We start from the raw sequence: 13,346 nt of genomic DNA on the forward strand, positions 1-13,346 counted from the left end.
CAGTGTTGTCCAGTTTCTCATCTGGAATCACCTGCCTTTGGGGGATGACACATCTGGACCCCTTCCGGAAAAGCCATACATACGGGCATCATGTGCTATTGTTCAGTAGTTCAGATGCTCTTGCCAGTTTATAAATTTAGTGACTTTGGGGAGGATTTATTTTTATTTTTTCCCTAGCCACAGAGTTTAGGTTTTCAAGGCATATTTTTGAGGCCATGTAATAATGGTGATATATTATTCTGTAATTAAAAGGTAGTTTTTCGTTTTTTTCCATGATGATGTATTTTATTAGAACAGTCTGGCATAGTATTTGGCACTTTATGCAGTGATGTTCATATTGCCTTTTCATTTTCACAGGGACCTGGTGTGGCAGATACTGTTACTCCTGTTTTAGAGACTGGGAGACTAAGGGCCAAAGAAGTTATTAGGTAACATGCTTGTGGTTAAACTGCTAGTAAGTAGCAAACTCAGGAATTGATCTAAAATGTTTTCTCTTTTCCATGATGTTGTTTTTTTCTATCAGGCAGGCTTGTGGGGGAGGGTGTCTATTAATACCCTGAGTTGGGGTGGCCTGAAATTGTGAAAGTTGGTGTCCTCCTTTGCACTTCTGTGGGAACTGTTGGTAGCTTCTGCCAGATTCAGAAAGGGCCCTACGTTATCCTCTCTGCAACCTCCCTCCAGCAGCTCCCTCCCCCACTGCTAGTAGGTTTCATTGTCAAAAGTCTAGTTTGGTTAGCTCTAGTCTGAAAATACTGATTGCTTAAAAATACTGATTTATAAATGGGATGTTCGTATTTTTTGTTTCCAAAGAAGCTGGCAGAGCCTGAACTTAAAACCCACGTAAAAGCAACTTTTCTATTTGGTAGAATTTATTTTGCTTTTGACCTTTACCCTTTAGCCCCTTTAGCGATATTGTGTGTTATATGAACAGAATGATGTCATAAGTGATAATGCTTTTTCTAAAAGAAAGATACTAAATGGTGGCCTGCAATATGGACTGTCTTCCCCAACAATAGACTTTATTGTTGTTTTGTTTCTTGTTAATCCTCACCCGAGGATACTTTCCCATTGATCTTTTAGAGAGAGGAAAAGACAGAGAGAGAAACATTGATGTGAGAGAAACACATCATTGGTTGCCTCCTGCTTGTAGCCTGGGCCAGGCGGGGAGGAGCCTGCAACCAAGATACGTGCCCTCGACCAGAATCGAACCTGCGGACCCACACTTTGGTCCACAGGCCGATGTTCTAGCTCTTTCCACTGAGCCAAGCAGGTCAGGATACAGGTGGAACTTGGATGTTGACTTAGAGAGAGCTCAGACGGAAGTCTGATTAGGAATGAAAAATCAGATCAAAGAAGTCTGAAGCTGGAGACCTTTCTCTGAGGCTCTGGGTGTGCTGGAGGAGGCTGCTGCTGAGAGTCCAAGTGGCCTGCATTTTATGGCTGAGCCAATTTACCAGTGACCTCAGCTTCCTTATTTTGTGTTTGAGTTCTTACATTTCCTTGTTTCAGAACCTACCTTTGAGTTTACTTTGAGACCCATCACATTAGCTTCCTAGGGCTCCCATACCAAAATACCACAACCAGGTAGCTTAGAACAACAACAATTTATTGTCTTACAGTTTTGGAGGCTAGAAGTTATAATTGTGGAAGAAAAGGGGCCATATACTACACCTGACAAGCTCAGGGAAGGTCTGCATGGCAGCTTTACAAACTCAAGTGACCTAAAATAACCACAAAGGATAGTCTGAAATTAAAACTCTTTTAGCTGAAAGCAGTTTATGGTGGGTAGTCATGTTGTGTCCATTACTCAGCAAATATCTGTTGAACTATGTACATCAAGCATGTCAGACTTGCGGCTGACAGGCCACACACCTCACGAGTTTGACATGCTTGATGTAGATAGTAGGGCCATTATATTTAGGAAGCATTTCTATTTCTGTAATATTCATGTTATTTTATGTCTCTAAGTATTAAGATTGAGGTTTAAACAGTTCCTTGTAGCAAAACATTTTTTTTCTCTTTTAGGGGTTTGCTGTAAAATGGGACTTCTGATTGTATTCACTGGACTGTGGCTGTTTTCCTTAGTAAAGGCAGATTCAAAAGCCATTACAACCTCTCTTACGACAAAATGGTTTTCTGCTCCATTGCTGTTAGAAGCCAGGTAAGAAGACATTTTTCCCTTTCACATGTTTGAGCAAAGTACAGACTCTACTAGTGAATTCTCATGAGCTTTTTAGGAAGTGAGTGAGAAAGCCTCTTTCCCTGTGCACTGTGCTGTTAGAACACAGAATCTGTCCTTTACAGGGGTGGGCAAACTTTTTGACTCGAGGGCCACAATGCGTTCTTAAACTGGACTGGAGGGCCGGAACAAAAGCATGGATGGAGTGTTTGTGTGAACTAATATAAATTCAAAGTAAACATCATTACATAAAAGGGTACGGTCTTTTTTTTTTTTTAGTTTTATTCATTTCAAACGGGCCAGATCCGGCCCGCGGGCTGTAGTTTGCCCACGGCTACTTAGAGACTTCTTTAGACAAATATGTTGAGTTGGTTAGATTATTATGCTATCTTCCAGGAAGAGTGTATGTGGTAATAAGGGAAGAGAGAATCATACTTAAAGGAAATTTTCTATTTATTTATTTAAAAGGAAGAGAAGAGAGCTTGGCAAGATTGGGAAAATAATACATGCTCCTCTAAGAACTTGGAGAAGACAGAATAAGACAGTGCAGGGGGAAGCTGAGGAAATGGCCACGCTTTATCTGTTCTAAGATATGCTTGTTCGACATTTGAACATTGCCCCCAAAATCATCAGTGGCAGGGAGAGGGGACAGAATCTACACACATACAGGCTCTCTACATCTGGCCTTAGGGACAAAAGCTATTCCCAGGTATATATTAAGATTGGGCCTGATGCTTTGTAGTTATCCGTGAAGTGGTATGTATTTAACTGAAGTCAAACACTGGATATGTTTTCAACAGCTATAGTTACTAACAAATATTATGTAAATGAAGTGCTGTTGAAAATGAAAACATAATCATTTATTGAATGCTAGATAGTATAATGGTCAAGAATACAGCATGATGGAGATATAAATCAAGGGTATTGGAACTTACATTCCAGATTTTCCATTTACTAACTCTGTGCCTTTAAGCAATTCAGTAACCTTTCTGAATTGTAGGGTTGCTGTTAGGATTTGGAGATGTGGATAAATATGCTGAGCATAGTGTCTGTCACACAGTAGAACCACTTAAATACTCATTTCCCTTTCCTTTCTAGCTCTGTATCAAAGAGAGTCCTACTCTGATCTCCTACAATAACTTTAGAAATCGAAGAAAACAAGTTTATTGCCAGACTTAGGCTGATTGGTAGACATTTGGTTTTTTCTAGTTTTTTGTTTTCTTTTGCCAAAGATTAAAATCATCTTATTAATGGCATTCCGAAAACTATTAAAATAGGAGAGAATGGTATAATGTGCCCTTCCTCTACTTTTTTTTTCCTGTTTATTTTTTAATTTTTATTTTTGCTTAAAATATTACAAAGAGTAGTACATTTGTCTCGTTCCCTCCCCGCCCCCCCCCCATCGACCTTCCCCCAGCCTCCCCTACCACCCAATGTCTTGTGTCCATTGGTTATGCTTATATGCATGCATACAAGTCCTTTGGTTGATCTCTTACCACGCCCTCCCCTCCACCCCCCAATCCTCCTCAGCCTTCCTACTGTAGTTTAACAGTCTGTTTAATGCTGCTCTGCCTCTGTATCTATTTTTGTTCATCAGTTTATAATGGTCTTTATTATCCATATATGAGTGAGATCATGTGGTATTTTTCTTTCACTGACTGGCTTATTTCACTTAGCATAATGCTCTCCAGTTCCATCCATGCTGTTGCAAATGGTAAGAATTCCTTCTTTTTTACAGCAGCATAGTATTCCATTGTGTAGATGTACCACAATTTTCTAATCCATTCATCTGCTGATGGGCACTTAGGCTGTTTCCAGATCTTAGCTATGGTAAGTTGTGCTGCTATGAACATAGGGATGCATATATCCTTCTGATTGGTGTTTCTGGTTTCTTGGGATATATTCCTAGCAGTGGGATCAATGGGTCAAATGGGAGTTCCATTTTTAATTTTTTGAGGAAACTCCATACTGTTTTCCACAGTGGCTGCACCAGTCTGCATTCCCATCAGCAGTGCACGAGTGTTCCTTTTTCTCTGCATCCTCTCTAGCACTTGTCATTTTTTTGATTTGTTGATGATAGCCATTCTGACAGGTGTGAGGTGGTACCTCGTTGTTTTGATTTGCATCTCTCGGATGATTAGTGACTTTGAGCATGTTTTCATGTATCTCTTGGCCTTCTTTATGTCCTCTTTTGAAAAGTGTCTATTTAGGTCCTTTGCCCATTTTTTGATTGGATTGTTTATCTTCCTTTTGTTAAGTTGTATGAGTTCCCTATAAATGTTGGAGATTAAACCCTTATTGGTGATAACATTGGCAAATATGTTCTCCCATGCAGTGGGCTTTCTTGTTGTTTTGTTTTGCTGTGCAGACGCTTTTTATTTTGATGTAGTCCCATTTGTTTATTTTCTCTTTAGTTTCCAATGCCCTCGAGATGTATCGGTGCTTCGGCATATGTCGGAGATTTTGTTGCCTTTGGATTCCTCTAGTATTTTTATGGTTTCCTGTCTTACATTTAAGTCCTTTATCCATTTTGAGTTTATTTTTGTGTATGGTGTAAGTTGGTGGTCTAGCTTCATTTTTTTGCATGTATCTGTCCTATTTTCCCAGCACCATTTATTGAAGAGACTGTCTTGGCTCCATTGTATGTTCTTGCCTCCTTTGTCCAATTGAGTATATTGGTTCGGGTCGATTTCTGGGCTCTCTATTCTATACCATTGATCTATATGTCTGTGCTTGTGCCAGTACCAGGCTGTTTTGAGAACAGTGGCTTTGTAATACAGCTTGATATCTGGTATTGAGATCCCACCTACTTAGTTCTTTCTTAGGATCCCTGGAGCTATTTGGGGTCTTTTTTTATTCCAGACGAATTTTTGGAGAGTTTGTTCTAGGCCTGTGAAATATGCTGTTGGTATTTTAATGGGAAGTGCGTTGAATTTATAGATTGCTTTGGGTAGTATGGACATTTGAATGATGTTGATTCTACCAATCCAAGAACATGGTATGTCCTTCCATCTGTTTATGTCTTCCTCTATCTCTTTTTTCAACGTCCTGTAGTTTTCTGAGTAGAGGTCTTTTACCTCTTTAGTTAAGTTTATTCCTAGGGATCTTAATTTTTTTGGTGTGATGGTAAATGGGATTGCTTTTTTAGTCTCTCTTTCTGTAAGTTCAGTTTGGTGTATAGAAATGCCATAGATTTCTTGGCATTAATTTTGTATCCTGCTATATTGCCAAATTCATTTATTAATAGTTTTTTGATGGAGTCTTTAGGGTTTTTCATGTACAATATCATGTCATCTGAGAATAAGGACAGTTTTGCTCCTTCGTTTCCAATTTGGATGCCTTTTATTTCTTCTTCTTGTCTAATCGCAATGGCTAATACTTCCAGTACTATGTCGAACAGAAGTGGTGAGAGTGGGCATCCCTGTCTTGTTCCTGTTCTTAGGGGAAATGGTTTTAGTTTTTGCCCATTGCGGATGAATGATGTTGGCTGTGGGTTTGTCATATATGGCTTTTATTATGTTGAGGTACGATCCTTCTATTCCCACTTTGCTGAGAGTTTTTATCAAAAATGGGTGTTGGATTTTGTCATGCTTTTTCTGCATCAATTGATATGACTGTGGTTTTTATCTCTCAATTTGTTTATGTGATGTATTACGTTTATTGATTTGCGGATACTGTACCATCCTTGCATCCCTGGGATAAATCCTACTTGGTCATGGTGTATGATCTTTCTGATGTACTGCTGGATCCGATTTGCTAGGATTTTGTTGAGGATTTTGGCATCTATGTTTATGAGGGATATTGGCCTGTAATTCTCTTTCATTGTGTTGTCTTTATCTGGTTTTGGTATTAGGGTGATGCTGGCTTCATGGAATGAACTTGGAAGTGTGCCTTCCTCTTGAATTTTTTGGAATAGTCTGAGGAGGATAGGTTTTAGTTCTTCCTTGAATGTTTGGTAAAACTCCCCTGTGAAGCTGTCTGGCCCCAGGCTTTTGTTTGCTGGAAGCTTTTTGATGACTGCTTCAATTTCTTCCATAGTTATTGGCCTATTGAGATTTTTAGATTCTTCCTGATTGAGTTTTGGAAGGTTGTATTTTTCTAGGAATTTGTCCATTTCCTCCAGGTTGTCTAGATTGTTGGAGCAGAGTTGTTCATAGTATTTTTTTTAACAATCCTTTGTATTTCTGTGGGGTCTGTTGTTATTTCTCCTCTTTCATTTCTGATTTTGTTGATTTGGGTCCTCTCTCTTTGCTTCTTGGTGAACCTGGCTAGAGGTTCATCAATCTTGTTTATCCTTTCAAAGAACCAGCTCTTGGTTTTGTTGTTCTTTTGTATTGTTTTTTTGGTCTCTATGTCATTTATCTCCGCTCTGATCTTTATTATTTCCTTCCTTCTGCTTACACTGGGCTTTTCTTGTTGCTCTCTTTCTAACTCTTTGAGTTGTAGGGTTAGGTCATTTATTATCATTGTTTCTTGTTTTTTGCATTTGGCTTGTAGAGCTATGAACTTCCCTCTCAAAACTGCTTTCGCTGTGTCCCATAGGTTTTGGATTGTTGTGTTTTTATTGTCGCTTGTTGCCATGATGTTTTTTATTTCTTCTTTGATCTCTCTGGTAACCCAGTCATTGTCTAATAGCATGCTATTTAGTCTCCATGTGTTTGATTTTTTTGGATGGTTTTTATTGTAGTTGATTTCCATTTTTATGCCATTGTGATCTGAGGAGATGCTTGATATGATTTCTATCTTCTTGAATTTGAAGATACTTTGCCTGTGACCCAATATATGGTCTATCTTTGAAAATGACCTTTGTGCACTTGAGAAGAATGTATATTCTGTGACTTTGGGGTGAAATGTTCTGAAGATGTCAATTAATTCCACCTGATCTAGTCAGTCATTTAGGATTGATGTTTCTTTGCTGATTTTTGTTTAGAGGATTTGTCCAATGGTGATAGTGGGGTATTAAAGTCACCTACTATGATTGTATTGCTGTGAATCTCTCCCGTGATCTCCTCCAGAAGTTTGTTTATGTATTTGGGTGCTCCTATCTTGGGTGCGTATATGTTTACCAGAGTTATTTCTTCTTGTTGGATTGTTCCCTTTAGTATTATGTAGTGGCCTTCCTTACCTCTTTTTATGTCCTTCACTTTGAGATCTTATTTGTCAGATATAAGTATTGCTACCCCAGCTTTTTTTTTCATTTCCATTCACCTGAAAAATCTTTTTCCATCCCTTTACCATTAGTCTGTGTGCGTCTTTTTTTCTTTCTTTCTTTTTTTTTTTTAATTAAATCTTTATTGTTCAGATTATTACATTTGTTCCTCTTTTTTCCCCCCCATAACTCCCCTCCTCCCAGTTCCCGCCCCACCCTCCGCCCTCACTCCCCACCCACTGTCCTCATCCATAGGTGCACGATTTTTGTCCAGTCTCTTCCCACATCTCCCACACCCCTTTCCCCCCCAAGAATAGTCAGTCCATTCCCTTTCTATGTCCCTGATTCTATTATAATCAACAGTTCATTCTGTTCATCAGATTATTTATTCACTTGATTCTTAGATTCACTTGTTGATAGATGCATATTTGTTGTTCATAATTTGTATCTTTATCTTTTTCTTCCTCTTCCTCTTCTTAAAGGATACCTTTCAGCATTTCATATAATCCTGGTTTGGTGGTGATGAACTCCTTTAGCTTTTCCTTATCTGTGAAGCTCTTTATCTGACCTTCAATTCTGAATGATAGCTTTGCTGGATAAAGTAATCTTGGTTGTAGGTTCTTGGTATTCATCACTTTGAATATTTCTTGCCACTCCCTTCTGGCCTGCAAAGTTTCTGTTGAGAAATCAGCTGACAATCGTATGGGTATTCCCTTGTAGGTAACTGAGTTTCTTTCTCTTGCTGTTTTTAAGATTCTCTATCTTTTGCTCTTGGCATTTTAATTATGATGTGTCTTGGTGTGGTCCTCTTTGGATTCCTTTTGTTTGGGGTTCTCCGCGCTTCTTGGACCTGTAAGTCCATTTCTTTCACCAGGTGGGGGAAGTTTTCTGTCATTATTTCTTCAAATAGGTTTTCAATATCTTGCTCTCTCTCATCTTCTGGCACCCCTATAATTCTGATGTTGGTACGCTTGAAGCTGTCCCAGAGGCTCCTTACACTATCCTCGCATTTTTGGATTCTTTTTAAATTTTTCTTTTCCGGTTGGATGTTTTTTGCTTCCTCGCATTTCAAATCATTGACTTGATTCTTGTGCTCCTCTGGTCTGCTGTCGGGCGTCTGTATAATATTCGTTATTTCAGTCCGTGTATGCTTAATTTCTAGTTGGTTCCCCAATATAAGATCGAGGGTCTTATTAGTTTTCGTGTAGATCTCATTAAGTTTATCGGCAGCTTCTAAACAGTTCTTGAGAGACCTTAAAAGTGTGGTTCTGAACTCTATATCTTCCATTGACAATTTTGTCCTGTTTCTTTGTCTCCGCATTTTGTTATGCTTCCTTGGTGCACCCCCTAGTGGTCTTTGTTCGCAGTCTTATAGTTAAATCTTGATTGTTGTAGCTAATTCCAGGGAGGGTTTGACCTCCAGGCCAAGTGGCTATGAGAATCAGCTGTGTCAGCAGTGAGAGAACTTCTGTCCTCTAGGGAGGTGCTAATCTAGCCTTTGCCTGAGGCTATCCGGCAAATGCCTCTGTGCAGGGCTTGGGCGGGGCGGGTCGCACAGGATCAACAGGGTGGGCCGGAGAGAGCAGTTATGGCGGCTCTCAGTCCTGTCCCCAGGGGCTCTGCCTCTCTGAGTCCCAGCACCCGCTGCAAAGCTGGGAGAGAAAGCTGCACTCGCTCTGACCGAAGCCAGACAGTCCCGCTTCTCCCGTTTGAGTCTGGGTCCCTAAAGACTTGCCGGTATCTGGAGCTCAGAGTCTGCGACTCCCTCCCGATTGAAAACGCCAACCGCGCCCTCCGCCGCCAGCCCGCTCCGCGCACTCCGCACACTCCGCACCTCAGAATTTGACTTCAGCACTGCGCCTCCTCTGAGTGTCCGTGTGCGTTTCTCTTTCCTCCTAGTTGTAGGACTTCCACTCAGCCAGCGTTCCTGTGGTTCTGGGTGATGTCCGTTCCGTGTTTTAGTTTCACTTTTGAAGTAGTTGTTCAAAGCAGCAAACTCCGGAGTTAACCTATGCCGCCATCTTGGTTCTCCGTCTTTTTTTCTGAGGTGGGTTTCCTGTAGACAGCAGATATATGGGTCTTCTTATCCACTCAGTTACCCTATGTCAGTGGTTGGCAAACTCATTAGTCAACAGAGTCAAATATCAACAGTACAACAATTGAAATTTCTTTTGAGAGCCAAATTTTTTAAACTTTAACTATATAGGTAGGTACATTGTTATTAACTTAATTAGGGTGCTCCTAAGCTGGCCTTTGCTAAAAACATCCTCAGCCTGAGCTGGTTCCTTGATTGTACTGCCCGCTTTGATTCCCAGGTTCCACAAAAACAACTTTCCCCTGCAGTCTCTGTGAGTGACCCCAATTGGGCGATCCTATGTATTGTGTTTAATAATCAAGCAAAGATTTAAGGAGAAAAAAAAGAAAAGCCAGAGTAAGAGCGCGAGCTTGCAACCCTCCACCGTCCAGCTCTGTGCGCAATTCTCCCAAAGTCTCTTCCACATGTCCTCTCTCCCCTGGCACTAAGCAGCCGGCACACTGGCAAAATCCGAAGCTGCCTTTTTGCACCCAGTCCAGCTATGGGCTGATTTTAGAGTTCCCTTTTGCCAGCAGCCCTGCGGGACCCCTTCCACACTCACGGATTACGCTGGACCCAACGGCCGCGTACTTTGTGGGGCGCAGACTTCCCCCACACGCGTTGCTCTCTCCAACCTGAATTACAAACCACACCTTTATCTAGGCAAAATCTGGCCTTTCCGTGAGGAGGAGCAGGGTTCGTCTGAGTCCACGTATTCGTGCTGCTTGAGATCCGGTGTTTTTGGGTTTGTAGCTGGTCCCTGGGTGCCGTGGTTGCAGGGTCTCTGGATGTGTACGCTTCCGATATCAGCCATTCACGATGGCGCTGTCTCTGTGGATGAGCCGGTTGCTCCGGGAGGGATTTCAGCAGCAGTGGAGGCTGCCCGGTTAGGGGAGCCAGATCCAGCAGTCTCCAGTAGTCCCCTGGAGTATAGCTATCGCTCACCCACAAATTTACACTCTCGGTACGTCCACATACTGTCCTTTCGCTCTCTCACTCTCACACTGTCTTTAAGTCTGCCTTCCCGTCAGCAGCCATCCTCCAGCCCCTCCCTTCCTCTGCTTATCATCAGGTTTTTACAATTATCAACTCAAGTCCAATAACCATCACTAGCACCATTCTCCTCCCTTCCCCTGATGCAATTTTATTTTTATTTTTTTATGTTTCTGTTGATTTTTAGAGAGAAAGGAAGAGAGACAGAGAGATAGAAACATTGATGAGACAGAAACATCATCGATCGGCTGCCTCCTGCACACCCCCTGCTGGGGATTGAGCCCACAACCCGGGCATGTGCTCTGACCAGGAATCGAACCAAGACCTCTTGGTTGCTAGGTCGACACTCAACCACTGAGCCCCGCTATAATGTTTTAAAGCAAATCCCAAATAGCATATAATTTCATCTGTAAAACTATAGATTTTTTTCTTTTTACTCAGTGGAATAGATATAAGAAGCTAACAAACGATTTAAAACAAAAAGCATACAAACTTAAGTGTACCGTAAACAAATGTCAGCATGCCTTTGAATAGTATCTTGTGTTCTTATTTTTCTTGAGTTATTTCAGTGGATCTAGTAATTTTTCTTAAGACAAATTTAGATGCAATGGGATGAAAAAGAATATATGGTTTAAGAAGTTTTCCTGTAATTACCTGAAAAGCATATATTTACTTACAGTAACCCTTTATAGGGGGGCCTTAGCCTCACTGAATCCTTGTTCTCATCATACAGTTGATCAGTGTATTCCCTCCCCCTTCTGCTCACTCATTTGTGAGTGAAGCTTTAATTTAGGAATTTGGTGTTTGTCTGCATATCATAATCTATCTGTCTTAGTGTCTGCCTTCTTCACTGTAAGCCACTGTCAGGTTGGTATGAAGTCTTTGTCAGTTATTAGAAAGCCTAGAAAAATGCCACACTTAGGGAGGCACCAAATACTTCCATACATAATGATCATGCTATTTTCAGAAACCTGTTTTTAGAGCAACTGTGCATTACCAGGAAATGTTTCCTATTTCCCCCATATACCTGTATTGAACTGTGAAGTAGGGTGAGAGTTGTACACCTGAGTGTGACAAGTAATGGGAAAGTCTTCCTTTGGCTAGGTAAGCTGAGATCCACTGTCGCTCACTTACAGACAGTGAAAGATCACCCCTGGAGGAGAAGAGAACCAGTTTATGTGAATCTTTCACTTAATACATGCATTTTCTTTTAGGGACAACTGACTGTTGAATGAATGAAAATTTAATGTAGTCATTGTTTTAGATCAATAGTGTTAAGTAAAAAAAAAAAGAAAAGAAAATTAAAATGGCATTGAGTTCTAAGACCTGATTTCATTAGGTCAGTGTTATCTTTAAACTAAAGTTTGGTGATTTTGAGAATGTGGATTTGTGGCTATTAAAAGACTAGAGGCCTGATGCACAAAAATTTGTGCCCTTGGGGGGGGGCAGTCCCTCAGCTTGGCCTGTGCCCTCTCGCAGTCTGGGACCCCTCAGGAGATGTCCACCTGCTGGCTTAGGCCCACTCCCCGGGGGGGATCAGGCCTAAGCTGGCAGTCAGACATCCCTCTGGCAGCCCGGGAGCCCTCGAGGGATGGCCACTTCCCAGCAGGGAGCAGGCCTAAGTTGCAGTTGGACATCCTTAGTGCTGCTAAGGAGGTGGAAGAGGCTCCCGCCACCACCGCTGTGCTGGCAGCCATCAGCCTGGCTTGTGGCTGAGCAGAGCTTCCCCTGTAGGAGCGCACTGACCACCAGGGGGCAGCTCCTGCATTGAGCGTCTGTCCCCTGGTGGTCCGTGTGTGTCATAGTGACCAGTCATTCCCAGTCATTCTGCTGTTAGGGTCAATTTGCATATTACCCTTTTATTATATAGGATAGAGGCCTGGTGCACGGGTGGGTGCCGGCTGGTTTGCCCTGAAGGGTGTCCCAGATCAGGGTGGGGGTCCTGCTGGTGTGCCTGGCTAGCCTGAGTGAGGGGCTGAGGGCCGTTTTCAGGCTGCCCACAGCCCCTTCAGGGTGGGGGAGTCCTGCTGGGATGCCTGGCCAGCCTGAGTGAGGGGCTGATGGCTGTTTTCAGGCTGGCCATGCCCCCCGGCAACCCAAGCTCCCAGCCTCTCCTTTTTTTCCTGGGATTTATTTATCTTCTATAATTGAAACTTTGTAGCCTTGGTAGGAGCTGAGGGCCGGCCCCGGGCAGGCGGGCAGGAGGGAAGCTTGGCTTTATCACCGGGGGCAACCGAAGCCTCCTGCTCTTTCCAGCTCTGTTGCCGCCATCTTATTTGGGTTAATTTGCATATTTGCTCCTGATTGGCTGGTGGGTGTGGCTTGTGGGCATGGCTTGAATGTAGCGGATGGACGGTTAATTCGTATGTTTCTCTTTTATTATATAGGACTAGAGGCCCGCTGCATAAAAATTTGTGCATTCGGGGCAGAGAGGGGTTCCCTCAGCCTGGCCTGTGCCCTCTCAAAGTCTGGGACCCCTCGGGAGATAATGACCTGCTGGCTCTGGCCTGCTCCCGGGTGGCAGAAGGCAGGCCCAATCCCTGGGTGCAGCCCCTGGTCGGGCTCAGAGCAGGGCCCATTGGGGAGTTGGGGTGCTGCCCCCTGTCATGCACAGAGCAGGGCGGATCGGGAGGTTGTGATGCCACCCTCAGTCACACTCAGGGTAGGGCCGATTGGGGGGGTTGGGGCACCGCCCCCTGTCACACTCAAGGCAGGGTCGATAGGGAGGTTGCGGCACCACCCCCTGTCACGCACAGAGCAGGGTCTATCAGGGGGTTGGGGCGCTGCCCCCTGTCACTCGCAGAGCAGGGCCCATCAGGGGGGTTGGGGCTCCGTACCCTGTCACACACAGAGCAGAGCCGATCAGGGGGTTGAGGAGCTCCCCTGTCACTCACAGAGTAGGGCCGATAGGAAAGTTGGGGCACCGCCCCCTGTCACACACAGAACAGGGT

At 43.0% G+C, this 13,346-nt stretch overlaps 1 protein-coding gene across 4 annotated transcripts in view; it reads left to right on the forward strand.

Annotated features, from left to right (window-relative positions):
• Positions 1–13,346, forward strand: part of UGGT1 (UDP-glucose glycoprotein glucosyltransferase 1) — a 173,858-nt gene that overhangs the window by 2,893 nt on the left and 157,619 nt on the right. For 2 of the 4 annotated variants that reach the window (XM_059704829.1, XM_059704832.1), the window contains exons 2-3: positions 358–454; positions 2,026–2,161. In XM_059704829.1, the coding sequence (XP_059560812.1) occupies positions 2,040–2,161 (122 nt within the window). In that variant the 5' untranslated portion in view covers positions 358–454; positions 2,026–2,039. The remainder of the gene's footprint in view (positions 1–357; positions 455–2,025; positions 2,162–13,346) is intronic. The other 2 variants (XM_059704831.1, XM_059704830.1) reach the window with 2 other exon arrangements.

This window comes from Myotis daubentonii, chromosome 7 (genome assembly GCF_963259705.1).
Source record: "Myotis daubentonii chromosome 7, mMyoDau2.1, whole genome shotgun sequence".
Lineage (NCBI taxonomy): Eukaryota > Metazoa > Chordata > Mammalia > Chiroptera > Vespertilionidae > Myotis > Myotis daubentonii.